This window comes from Mirounga angustirostris, unplaced genomic scaffold, assembly GCF_029215605.1.
Source record: "Mirounga angustirostris isolate CCGP_5_RB_7025 unplaced genomic scaffold, mMirAng1.0.hap1 SCAF_6, whole genome shotgun sequence".
NCBI lineage: Eukaryota > Metazoa > Chordata > Mammalia > Carnivora > Phocidae > Mirounga > Mirounga angustirostris.
This window is the reverse complement of record NW_026991714.1, coordinates 143,120,797-143,133,079: the sequence shown is the minus strand read 5'-3', so window position 1 is coordinate 143,133,079 and position 12,283 is coordinate 143,120,797. Positions and strand designations below refer to the sequence as shown.

General features: G+C 55.4%; 1 protein-coding gene across 2 annotated transcripts in view; it reads right to left on the bottom strand.

The window, feature by feature from the left end:
• Window positions 1–12,283, bottom strand: part of GRK5 (G protein-coupled receptor kinase 5) — a 212,254-nt gene that overhangs the window by 16,379 nt on the left and 183,592 nt on the right. For both annotated transcript variants that reach the window (XM_045878958.3, XM_045878959.3), the window contains 5 exons: window positions 12,054–12,154; window positions 10,319–10,411; window positions 5,553–5,616; window positions 4,486–4,626; window positions 1,840–2,030 (listed from right to left, as the gene is read on the bottom strand). In XM_045878958.3, the coding sequence (XP_045734914.1) occupies window positions 1,840–2,030; window positions 4,486–4,626; window positions 5,553–5,616; window positions 10,319–10,411; window positions 12,054–12,154 (590 nt within the window). The remainder of the gene's footprint in view (window positions 1–1,839; window positions 2,031–4,485; window positions 4,627–5,552; window positions 5,617–10,318; window positions 10,412–12,053; window positions 12,155–12,283) is intronic.

Here is a 12,283-nt window from a genome sequence, read left to right as displayed (position 1 = left end):
CGGGGCCTGGGAATTAGCGAAAAGTTATTGAGGACACCGCACCAGCTGCAGATCTGGGACAGAGAATGGTCGAGGAGGGAGGGACCCCCTTTGGGCAGGGGACCCCTGGAGCCTGGCACATCTCCCAGTCCAGGAGTGACAAGCAAGGGCACGCCCCTGTCCTTCTGTCCCTCCTGTCTCTTCTCTTTGATTACATCATCACTGTTCATAAGAACGTGCCCCCCTTCCCCGCTGCGGAAGGGAGGCGGCAGAAGTGTCTGGTTTTACAAGTAGAAGGTCCTCTCTGGGTAAAAGAACAGCCAATAGGATAGCGTGTGCAACTCAGTTAAGCCATCAGCATCTGGATTGAGGATGTGATTCTCAACCAACTGGCTTTGCTTATTTAACTGATGGCAGCTGACCAAGTAAAGGCAAGATCCATCACCTCAGCAAGCCAGCAGCCACAGGGTTGGAAAGATGGCTGGCTGGCAGGCATGGGCCAGAACCCAAACCCACAGAGAGGCCATGGCAAGTGGTGGAGGCCAGGGAGGTGCTATGGTTCTCTTCTTCATGGGAATAAGGGCTTAGAACTTGGAGGCCCCTCTTTCTTTTTGTTTTGAGTGAAAAGCAATCAAGTGAAGAGTTCTTTTTTTCAACCCTTAGGGAATTTTTTCTCTTCTCACTTGAATGAAAACAGAACAAAAGCCTAAATGGGGAGAAAGGGGCGGGGAGGGGAGAAGAGCAAGTCATCAAGACCATTCCTTCTTGTTTTCAAAACCTTCTTGGACTCCCCAAGATCATCTCTGCCAAGAGCTCCGTGGCAAAGGTCTTCACGCTGGGGTGTGCAGGCCCGCTGGGTCTGCGGGAACCGTCTAGGGGGCTCCTGTGTGCTACCAGTTTCGAGAATACCGAAAGAAGAAAATTCAAGAATTTTCTGCCTTTCCAGATCCTCTAGATCTAATGTCCCCGCATTCTTTGGGATCTCCCCTCCCACTTGCCCTTTCTCGGTGGCACAGATTCCAAATGACAGAAGAGAAGCAGGTTCCTTCCCGCCCCGGTAACTATGGTGCCCTGCTCCACGGTGTAAAATCCCCCAGGATCCCAGGTAGAAAAGGGTTCCACTAATAATCATTACAACGGCAACTCAACAGAAGTTATTTTAACTCTTAAAGCCTGTGGTCAAAGGAAATTTTTAAAAAATCTTATATATATCCATCTATTGCAGAGCTCCATGATGATCAATGACAGACTTTTAGGCAAAAAAAAAAAAAAAGATGACATTATAATAACATTCTGTGGGGGTGGAGAAGAGGATGATAGAGAATCCCTCACCTTTAAAGAGTTTTCATGCATTTTTAAAATGGATAATGGTGGAAATCACTTTGCCACAGCAATCAGATTCTACTGGATACCTTTAAAAATGTGATGCAACTGTTCAGTTTCAAAATATTAGCCACTATTTTAACAGATGATGAACTATTTCAGATGCTTCTGTGTTGTATAAGGGCACACAGATTTTCAGATTTCCTTGAGAGGGTCAGTGAGAAAAGTTTGAAGACCACTACTTGTGGAATCCATCAAGTCGGACGGAGAAGGATGGACCGAGGTCCGTTCTGCTGCCTGCTTCTCGCTACTAAGGTCTTTCTGAGGCAGGCTCTGAGCTTCCCGCACCCTGGGCTGGACGGGACCCGTAGCTTGGCCCGTCCTCCCCAATTCTGAGGGAACATCACCTCCTACACTTGGTCCCCAAGTGGTCCAGGGCATGAGTCCCAGGGTGGGGGTGCCCGCTTGACCGAGGATGCAGCAGGTCAGCCCCCCACTCAGTCTCTGGCGGCAGGACCGGACAGCGAGTCTGCTCACCTGTACACAGTGTTCTCCCGGTGGAGGTCTTCTAAGCCACAGAGGATCTCTGCCGCATAAAACAAGGCTCGCTCCTCCTCAAAGCCAGGGTTACCCATGTTGTAAATGTGGAACTTCAGGTCACCCCCATTCATGATGGTCAGAACCAAGCACAGCGCATCCTTGGTCTCGTAGGCATAGGCCAGGTTGACCTGGGAGCACAAGACAGCACCATGGTGAGGTTCCAGTGACTGCCACCCACTTCCACTCATCCTCCTCAGGGTCCTTGGAGCTGGGGGAGGTGGCTGGAGTGGGGTCCTCAGCAGCTTCATGCCACTGCCTTGCACCCTGACAGCCTCATGGCGCCCTTGCCCATTGCCCCTCTTGGCTGACAAAGGACACACTTTCTGATATCGTGGTTCCAGGTGAGGAGGCAAAGCGGGGAGGGCAGGCTGGTACTCTGCCCTTTTAGGAAGCCTGACAGGATGGCGCGTGTGTTTACACAAACAAAAAAGCCCCTTCGTTTGAAGTCTCTGGGTTGCCTTGTTGGCCAGTCAAGAAAAGAAGAGCCCAGATGCCTTCTGGGCTGGGGTCTCATTACCACAGGGATGCTGGGAGTGGGCTGGGGAGGTGGCCAGTGGGACTCTGTGAAGGGGAACACAGTCTGGCAAAGTCTGCCTCCTCTTGCATGCAGGACACGTCTGGGCCAAGGGACCATTAACAGGGAGGACCTAGTTCCTTGCTGGTGGAGACCAGCTGCCCAAGGATGGACAGGGGCCATAGGGTTGTGGGAGAGGCAGCAGGACTGGGTCTGAGGCAAAGTCCACTGGGTGGTACTCGTCCTTCTCCACTAGGGAGCCAGTCCAAATGAAATCTGGCCACCATGGACCAGGCTGGGCACAGGCTGGGCCATACACCTTGGATGCAAAGGCCAGGAACAATGGGAGTTATTTCTGAGGAAAGGAAACAGAATGGGAGCTGAGCGGGAGGGCTCTGGGGATGGTGCTCAGTGCCAGGGGCCAGGCTGGCCCTCCCTCCCACACCTGCCCAGAGTCGCCAAGGAGGGGCTCATGGAGGGCGCTGGGCCAACTCCCTGCCAGGGGCAGTGGATGGGGCACAGTCGAGGATGGTCCAGGCCCTCGAAGACGTGCCACCCCATTTATCAGGCACACCACCATTCCCCCCCAAGTAGCACCCACCATCACCAAGCCCGACAAGAGCCAGGGTGCCCCTTCCTTTACTGATGAGGGTTCCACGGGCAGCATGGAGGCAGTGACCTGTGGTCCCCACTGAAGGGGGCTGGCAGCTGGGGGCAGCCTGAGAGGAGACCCAGAGGCGCACACTCCTGTCCCCTTTGAGTGTCACCTTATAAAACCACGCCCTCTGGGGAATGACGAAAGCACTAGGCTGATGGCATCTCTGGCGCTCACACACAGCTGGTGGGCGTTTGACCAGCACCACCTTGATGGGAGAGCCTTTTGGGAACTGCTACCAAATGGAAAATGCACACACCCTCTGACGCCACAATTCCTCCACCAGGAATCCATCCTACGGACACACTCATGGACTTGCGCCAAAGGGATGTGCAAGGGTGGACAGGGCAGTGGCTTAAACACCAGAAATGATCCGTAGTGGTGGGGACTGGTTGCACAGATGATGGGTTATCTCCGTGCTGGACAGCAGGGAGGGGGGTGCACAGCGTAAAAAAAAGAGCTACAGCTGTAGGTCTGGCCACAGGAAAAGACCTACAATTTAAGGGGAAACACTGCAGCTTAAGACGTCTGGTAGGACTCCACTGGCTAAAAATATTAAAGGCTCTGCATGAATCCACCATGTTAGAATGGCTACCCGAAGAGGGAGGCTTTTATTTGTATTTTGTACCTCTCTGTGCTGTAGGAGTTTCACCCTGTACATGTTTTTTTATAGTGACATGTGGCAGAGGGATTGAGAGCTGACCAAACACCCACATGCTCTTCCACATTTCCCTGCAGCTGGCTCGGCCCTTGCAGTGACTAGTTCTGGCCCACGGACTGTGGGCGGCGTGAGGCATGTCCCTGCGGCTGAGGCAGTGAGGGTCCCTGGGCAAATCCCCCAGCACACGCTTTTAAGACTCTAGGTGGGGTAGCTGTAAGATGGAGGAGGGTGGCTGGATCTGGCTGGACTCTGTGTATGTGACAATGGTCTTTGTTGTGTCCAGCTACTTCGGGTTGGGGGGTAGTTCGTTACCACAGCAAAGCCTGACCAAGACGTGGTAACACAATGAACATAAACAAGACGGCACCTCTCCAGGATATCGACACTCAGGTCTCCCCCATGATGAAACCAGCCTGCGGGGGTCTGTGGAAACAAAGCTCCTTGGCTGGGCCCAGGTGGGCTGCTTTTTCCACTGAGGAGTTTACGAGGTGGTTCTAGAGAACAGAGGCCTTGGTCCCACATACAAAGGGGAGCCAGGCCAGTTCGAGTGACCAGAGCAAGTCAGCCACGATTGGCCATGGGGAGCCTTGTGATGGAGGGAAGGCCTGGTCGCCTTTCTGCTGCTTAATCCTCTCACTGCACTCCACTTCCCTGGGGGATAGGAACCTGCCACACTGGAGGACCCCCCCTTCCCAAGGGACAGAAGCCCTGGTCACTAGAAGAGTGGCCTGGCGCTGGGCCCTGGACACTCACCACAAACTGGCTGTTGACCTTCTCTAGGATCTGCTTCTCGTTGAGTGCCATGGACTCCCCTTTCCTCTTTTTGATCCTCTTCTTCTCCAAGCGCTTGCAGGCATACATTTTACCCGTGGCCCGAACCTGGCAGGCGCAGACCTGAGGTGCAAGAGAGAAGCCAAGGGTATGGGACAGGTGAAGGCCTGCCCCAGGCTCCTCCAAGGCCAGTAGGCTGGGTCGGCGGGGCAGAGACCTGATGCATCAGAGCCTGGCCTGAAGGTGCTTCAGTCACGGGACCCAAGGATGCCTGGCCTTGGACCCACTGCCGCCCCAGGCCCTGCCCTCAAGAGCTGGCTTCTGTGCCCCTTGCTTCCCTCCTTCTATCCTTAGGTGAATCCTAGCTTTTCAAGGTGCACAACCAACCATTTACACTGGTGTTTACATGACCGGCCAAAGCCTCAAGTGCTGTCCCTCTCTGAGAGGCAACTAGAGTTTCTCCGTCCCAAGCTTCCACCAGATGCAACCATTGCTAACTGGGGATTTCACAGCACCAGCTACTGGTAAGGGAGGCTTGTTTTGGTGTCAGACCCCTGATAACTCTGACTTCATAATTCAGCGGAATAGGAGCCAAGGCATTTGGGTTCTCATCTTCTTGGTTCTACCCCTTTTTGGTTGCGTGACCTTGGCTGGGTCATCAACCATTCTGACCCTCAGTTTTCCTCATCTCTAAAATGGGAATAGCAAGGCTTGCCTCACAGACTGGGAAGATTAGCACATAGTAATGGCATCATCTGGCCAAGATGCCTGGGCCCCTCATGCCCTCACTCCTCCCCCCAAAGACAGCCAAGAACGCCCATTTCTCCTCTCCAGACACAAACCCTGAGGCGGGCCCCAAGAGCACTTCCATCCCACCGGCCCTGCAGACAGCCTCCTTGCCCACCTCAGTGGCACCGCCTGTTCCCAGGCCTCATGCCTCACCCTCCCTGCCCACCAGGGGGCGCAGGACGCCGTAGGCGCATTCGGAAGGGCCAGAAACCGTGACAGAGGAGGGGAACTTCCCACTGAAGATGCGGATGTTCACTCACCTCCCCAAAGCCCCCTTTTCCTAGTACTCGGTACTGCCTGAAAGTGTTTTTGGTGACCGGTTGCCTGGAAAAAAGCAAGAATCCAACATTGGTCCAAGGTGTTGAGGTGCAGAAGCCACAAGAAACAGACGACGGTGGCACTGGATGCCCTCCAAACCAGCCAGGAATCATCACTGCGGATGGGTCCCTCAAGCACTTGCTCTGGGGCTGGGTGTTCAAATCCCAGGCCACCCGCCCTCGGCCCCGTGTGGCTTGGGACCCGAGCAGTCCTCGCTCGCTCGCTTGCTTGCGTGGAGGGAAGAGCAGATGCGTGAAGAAGCTGCTTCACCACACTTTCCGTGTGGTCCCCCTTTTTCTCCCCAGGGAAAATCAGGTGGCTAAGCTCAGAAGGCAGCAGTGTCCTCTGCAGGGCCAGGAGCCGCACAGGTTAGGTGTCCCAGGGAAGACACAACAGCCCTCCCCGCACCTGCACGTCTGGTCCGCCCGCCCACCTCCTGTCCCCAGGGAGAAAGGCTGCTGGTCGTCCTTTACGGCAGGCCCCCAGCCCTTCCGCCACCGAGGGCCCCCTTATCGCAGTTCCCCCGTCGTTCCGCAGCACCAGAAGATCCTGTCTGCCCAAAGCGGTATTTGTGAAGTAACCATTGCTCTGTGTCTCCCGACCCCCATTTTAATTAGCTAAGGCCATTTATGTCTAAGCAGACGGACCCTCTGATCATGAGGCAAGGGTGGGACCTCACGGAGTAAATAAACAAACGGTCATCTAAAATTGCCTCGAAGAACTCCAGGGTGCAGACAGCTTGGGCTTTTTCATCACTGGCCTGTTTGGCTAAAAATAATCAGCTGCCCCCAGCCCCAGCTTTTCTGAGGTACAACTGACAAAGGGTATCCAACGTGATGCTTTGATAAATGCACACATTGTGAAAGGATCACCACAATCCAGCTAAGTTTCCGTCACCTCCCATGGTTACCATTTGCCCTCTTCCTCCCTCTCGCTGGTAAGAACACTTAAGATCTACCCTCTTGGCCAGCTTAAAGCACACAATACAGTACCGTGAACTAGAGTCCCACCACTGTACGTCAGCTCTCCAGAGCGTATTCATCCCACAGAACTAGCCGAAACCTTGCATCCCTTGACCTACATTCCCCATGACCTCTACCCCCACGCCCAGTCCCTGGCAGCCACCATCCACTCTCTGTTTCTATGACTGGGCCATTATTTTAGATTCCACATCTAGGTGAGATCATGCAGGATCTGTGGCTGGCTTATTTCACTTTGTGTAACGTCCTCCAGGTTCCTCCATGTTATCACAAATGGCAGCATTTCCTTCTTTTTTTAAGGCTGAATAATATTCCGTTGTATGTATCTACCCCGTTTTCCCTCCCACACTGACCACTGCATTATTCACAAGGGCTAAGAGATGCAAACAACCTAAGTGTCCTTGGACCATGAATGGATAAAGAACAATCTGCTTTTAGGATGTCCAGCTCAGCTCTTGGACCTCCAGGACTATTCCTGAGCACCCCCAACCCCAGCGCAGAGGCCGGACCAGGGCACACACCAGAGTGGGACTGAGCTGGCCCACATAATTGGGTCAGCTTGAGAAAGACCAGTGAGCCTCTGGTCACCCAGCAGCTCCTGAATGAACCCTCTGTTGCAACCTTGCTTGCTGCTGGGTCCCGAAGGTCCTCGGCACCAACACCTCTCACAGGACAGCCCTGAACCCCCCGCCCCCCACCAGCACGCCTGTCTGGAGTCCACGTGCCCTGACTCGCTCTCTCTTCTGTTTCTTTGTGGGGGAGGGGGGGGCGCGGCACACTGATTATCTCCCCACTGGGAGCACAGGGCCGCCCCTCTGCAGACTCTCCATGGCTCTGTGTCCCCCTGCACACAAGCGCTTGGACTGCAGCGAGGCCTGCCATGTGGCTGCATCCGCCATGCGGCCCCGGGAAGCGTTTCTACAGCTGCCCTCGAAACCACATGAAGGCGCCTGGGCCTAACAGTTTACGATACATGGAGAACAAACAGTTGGTCGGCATTACCACAGAGCTCCTTTGCTAGGGGAAATGAGTGTAATACAGTCTCCGAGGAATTTCTCGGTTAACCTTGGGAGGGAGAAAATCCCTTTAATATTTCAACAGTACAGTATGAACAGGCCATGATTTTGTTAACAAAAAAAAAAAAGAAAAGAAAAAGGAAAGGGAGGAAGCAGGGTGCTGTCAGTCATTTAGGGGCATTTCTAGGCCAGGGTCCTGCCCTAGTGCCTTCAACAACTTAATGCCCACAAAAGGGCCTAACTGCTTCGCAGTCAACGCAGATTTTAAGTCTGTTTCTCCATTTCAAGTGTTCAGTGCAGACAAGTAAAATCAAAGCCAGTGGCCACAGCTAAAGGATTCTATTGGACAGAGTGCTGGGTGGAATAAGGGTGAAGGACTTGATCGCAGGGCCTTGGATTCAGGTTCCAGCCTTGCCAGGCCCTTGCTGCGTGACCCAGGGCCAATCGATCAACCTCTCTGAGCCTTGCATCTTCAGTAAAACAACATTGAAAAGGTATCTGCATCCCAAGGCTCTTTGTAAGCTGCTGTGTGTCAGATGTCATTATTAGAACTCTAGGAATAGGGGCACCTGGGGTGGCTCAGTCGGTTAAGCGTCTGCCTTCGGCTCAGGTCACAGTCCCAGGGTGCTGAGATCGAGCCCTGCATCAGGCTCCCTGCTCAGTGGGGAGCCTCCTTCTCCCTCTCCCTCTGCCGCTCCCCCTGCCGCTCCCCCTGCTTGTACATGCTTGCATGCTCTCTGTCAAAAAAATAAAATCTTAAAAAAAAAAAAGAACTCTAGGAACAAAGGACACATCGCCTCTGGGGTCTTTATGGTTACAGTCCCCACTGAGTGAAGCACCTTGCACATGCACTAATGTAATCCTCACTCCTGCCTTAGGAGGTGGCAGAGTCCCCGTTGTGCAGGTGAGAATGTTTAGGCCCTGAGAAGGGAAACAAGCTGCCAAGGTCATGATGGTAAGTGGCGGCTTTGGGGCTGGATCCCCAGGCACCTGCTGCAGAGCCCACATCCAGGGTCTCAACCCCACACTGCCACCCTGCGAAGGTGGGCAGAGATCAGGCTGTGTGGCACACAGCCCGGGGCTCTGGGGGTGACGAATACGTCCCCACCACACTGTCCTGCGATCATCAGAAACACAAGGGTCAGCGGTTCCCTCCCATACCAGACGCTTGAGGGTGATAGCACAACAACTGTATCCAGCGCCTGACTTCCCGGGGCCAAATGGCTGACCTTTCCTGAGCTCTTGCCTAATAGGCATGTACTACGCTTACCTCAGCTCGTCGGCACCTGAGCCCACAAAGGCAGGCACTATTAGCATCCCCATCTCACAGATAAGAAGACTGAGGTGGGGAGGGGTGAGCAGCCCTTGCTGAGGTCCTTGGGGAGAAGGTAGAGCCGGGACTCAGACCCAGGCTGTGGCCTCCAGGGCCCTCAGCCGGATGTCCACGCTGACCCCCACTTCCCCGGGTCTCCCAGAGCCACGATGTGTACGTGTGAGGGGCCCACAGAGGAGACTGCCCCCTGCTTGACTGTCATTCCCCCCGGTGGTACAGAGCTGGGTGTTTCCGTCCGGGCTTCCTGAAGTGGGCAGGGCAGGGTCGTGGATGGGGCTTTTCGGGCATCCCTAAGTGTCTGCAGGGCACTCACCAGCGAAGGTGGGGACAGGCAGAAGCAAGATGGCTCCTGGCTCTCTGCCCAGAGGGTGCCCCAGATCCCCGTGAGCGCCAGGCCTCAGGCGCAGGGACCCCTGGGCTGCGGAAGGGGGTGCTCCCCGCCCTTGTCTACCAGCAGAGCATGGATTTAACGCAGGCATTGCCTCATTCTGCCAATTCTGGGACAGTGTGGTGGGCAGAGCCCTGTGCTGGGGGTCCTGGGCCAGGGCCCCCCCTCGGCGCACTGCTGGCCTGCTGTGTGACCGGGCCACACCCTCTCGGGGGCTCTCCTTCCTCATCAGTCACACGGAGGCCGTAGCTGCCAGGCCAAATCACCGCCATGTTTGTGAGAACACTTTGCAGAGAGAAGGCAGGAAACAAAACATGAAAAGATGCTCGGTTTTACCCATTATTAGAGATGACAAGATACACAAGAAGGAAACCCTGCTGCTCACACACCAGCCAGGAAAGCACGAGAACAGTGTTGATGAGGTGGAGGGGAGGCAGGCACTGGGGCACCGGAGGGCCTGGAATTGGGGGGCAGCTGTGTGGGAGGGCAAGTTAGCGGTCCCTCACGGTTTCACATCGGGGCTTTGTGACCCAGAAATCCCTCTGCTGGGATTTCTATGGATGTACTTGCAAAAGTATGTGAAGATATATGTACAAAGCTACTCGTTATTTAGGGAAGATTGTACACAAAATTGGGGGCAACCTCCACGTCCATTGACAGGGGACTGAGCTAAATCAGGGATGTGCCACTCATTCAGCTCTTTATTTGCTGGCAGAGGGAGGATTCCCAAAAACAGTGAACCAAAAAAGTAAGAATAAGTATGTATGTATTTATGAGTGTGTGGGTGTGCGTGCACACTTTAATAAGCACAGAGCATTTCTAGAAGAATAGCCAAGAACTTAACAAGAGAATGGCTAATTTTATCTGAACCATGGACCCATGGAGGTAACTGATTTTTATGAGTTCCCAGGTGGAAAACCTGCCCCCCCGCCCCTACCACGCGCGCACATTGGCATACACTTGCAGGTGGGCTGTGCCGGGGTGCACTCACCTTTCCAACCACTTCCACTGGAGAAAGCGATCAAAATACATACTGTCCAGATACTCATGGAAGGGCTCTCCCTTCAGGTAGTCGTGGACAGACCTGGCTCAGAGGGAACAAACAAACATTTTATAATCCCGGCCTGAAGCAGCCGGGCAGAGCTGTATACATATCCAGCAGGTAACAAGTGGCCTCAGAGGCCCATCGTTCTACCACAGTGACTGCCTGATCGTGCGGATACTTACTGGGTCCCCACCACAGCACGGCTCTAGGCCCGGGGCAGAGCTGTGAGCTTGAGGTTGCTGTTGCGACATGGGACAACCACCAAACAGATGCTTGCAGAAGCAGGTTATCATGAGGGAGGGTTAAGCGAGGTCCCTGGGAGGGGGGGCTCAGGTAGCTCTCTCTCTCTCAAGAAGGGACTCTTGAGCTGCAGTGAGGACAGAAGAATAACTGGGTGCAGGGGTGTGTGTGCGGGGGTGGGCAGAGCAGGGATGCAGCGCCCGAGGGCCCAGGCTCTGGATTTGGTCCAGGACCAGTGAAGCCACTGGGAGGTTTCCATCCCCGCAGCAGAATTCACTGGTCACCTGCTGAGGGCCAGGCCCGCAGGGTTCTGAAGCTGGCTGTAGGCAGGGATGGGCTTCGTTCCTTTAAAACGTGGTGATGCTGCCCAATCTAGCCCAGGCACTTGGGACCTGTGGGTGCGGGACGGGGTGGGGGGGAGCAGCATGTACAGTGGAGACCTTGTTGGATGCTGTCTCCTGCCAAACAGGAGAGCAGGGGCCAGGGTCACAGTGACAGCCCAGGGGCCTTACCCGCTGTCATATCTGACCCTCAGCCAGCTCCAAGAGCACAGCAACCGGGTCTGTTTCTCCTCGTGGCGGGGAGGGGGGGGTCTCTCTCCTCGGCTGGCCCTCCCTAAATGTCCATTCTCAACAGGGGGCTCCCAGCTCGTCCCACAGTGCACAGGGTCACTGGTTTTCATGTCCTCCCCGCCTGGCTGTTAAGCTCCATGAAAGCCGGGCCTGGGTTCTTGCTCACCATGGCACCCTCAGCACCTATCACTGTGCCAGGCATGCAGCAGGTGCCCCGCTGTCTGTGGGGCAAAGGCTGAACGAGGGCGCACAGCAAGCCGTGGGGGGCGATCAGGCTCCGGAAGGTTTTTGGTGTGCAGCGTATGGCGTAGGGTACCTGTGTGGACACAGGCACGTGTGCGCGCCTTCCCGGGATGTGTGCGAGGGACAGGTGGGGGCTTCACCGGTGTCGGGCCAGCAGCACACCCACCAACTTGTCTCCTATCCATTAGGATGGCCCTAAGGCCCACAGACGAGGTGATGGGGTGTGGCTGAGAAGGCAGCCTCCAGCCGCCCGCCCCACAGCAGCGCTACCCGGCTCTGGCTGCTGGCAGCCGTGGGGGTTGGGGGCCTGGGAAGGACTCCCAAACCGCCCAGACGGGGTCAAGTTTTTGCACATTCCTCTGTCTCAACAGCCTAGAGAGCCACTTGCTTTCAACACCCTTGGAGGCAGATGTTTTCTTTGGACTTGGCACTTGGGTATCTTTTCCCTTCCTAAGAAGTATACAAACAGCTGGGTGGCTTGGCTGGGGCCCCCGGGGCATGGCAGACCTGCCCTGGTGCCCGGCGCTCCAGGTGGAGGGTAGGGGCAGCCTCTCTCCGGGGCCCCGAGTGGCTGACAGGAGGCTGAAGGGCCTGAGGCCCGGCCTGGGGAGCGAGGGAGCACTTACTGTGCACAGGCAGAAAAGAGTTCCTTGCAGGGCCTCTGTAAGAGCTTCTCCTCCGTCTGGGAGACCAGGTCCTGGCCAACTTGGGCAATGAAAACTGGGGACTGGAGGAAGAGAAAAGGACGTGTCAGTGAGGGGTGGGAGGGGGTGCCACCTCTTCCGCCCACTCCAGGCCCTGAGCACATGCCGCGTTCAGGGGTGCGCAGAGGTGGCTGTGGGCTGGGAGGCGGTGA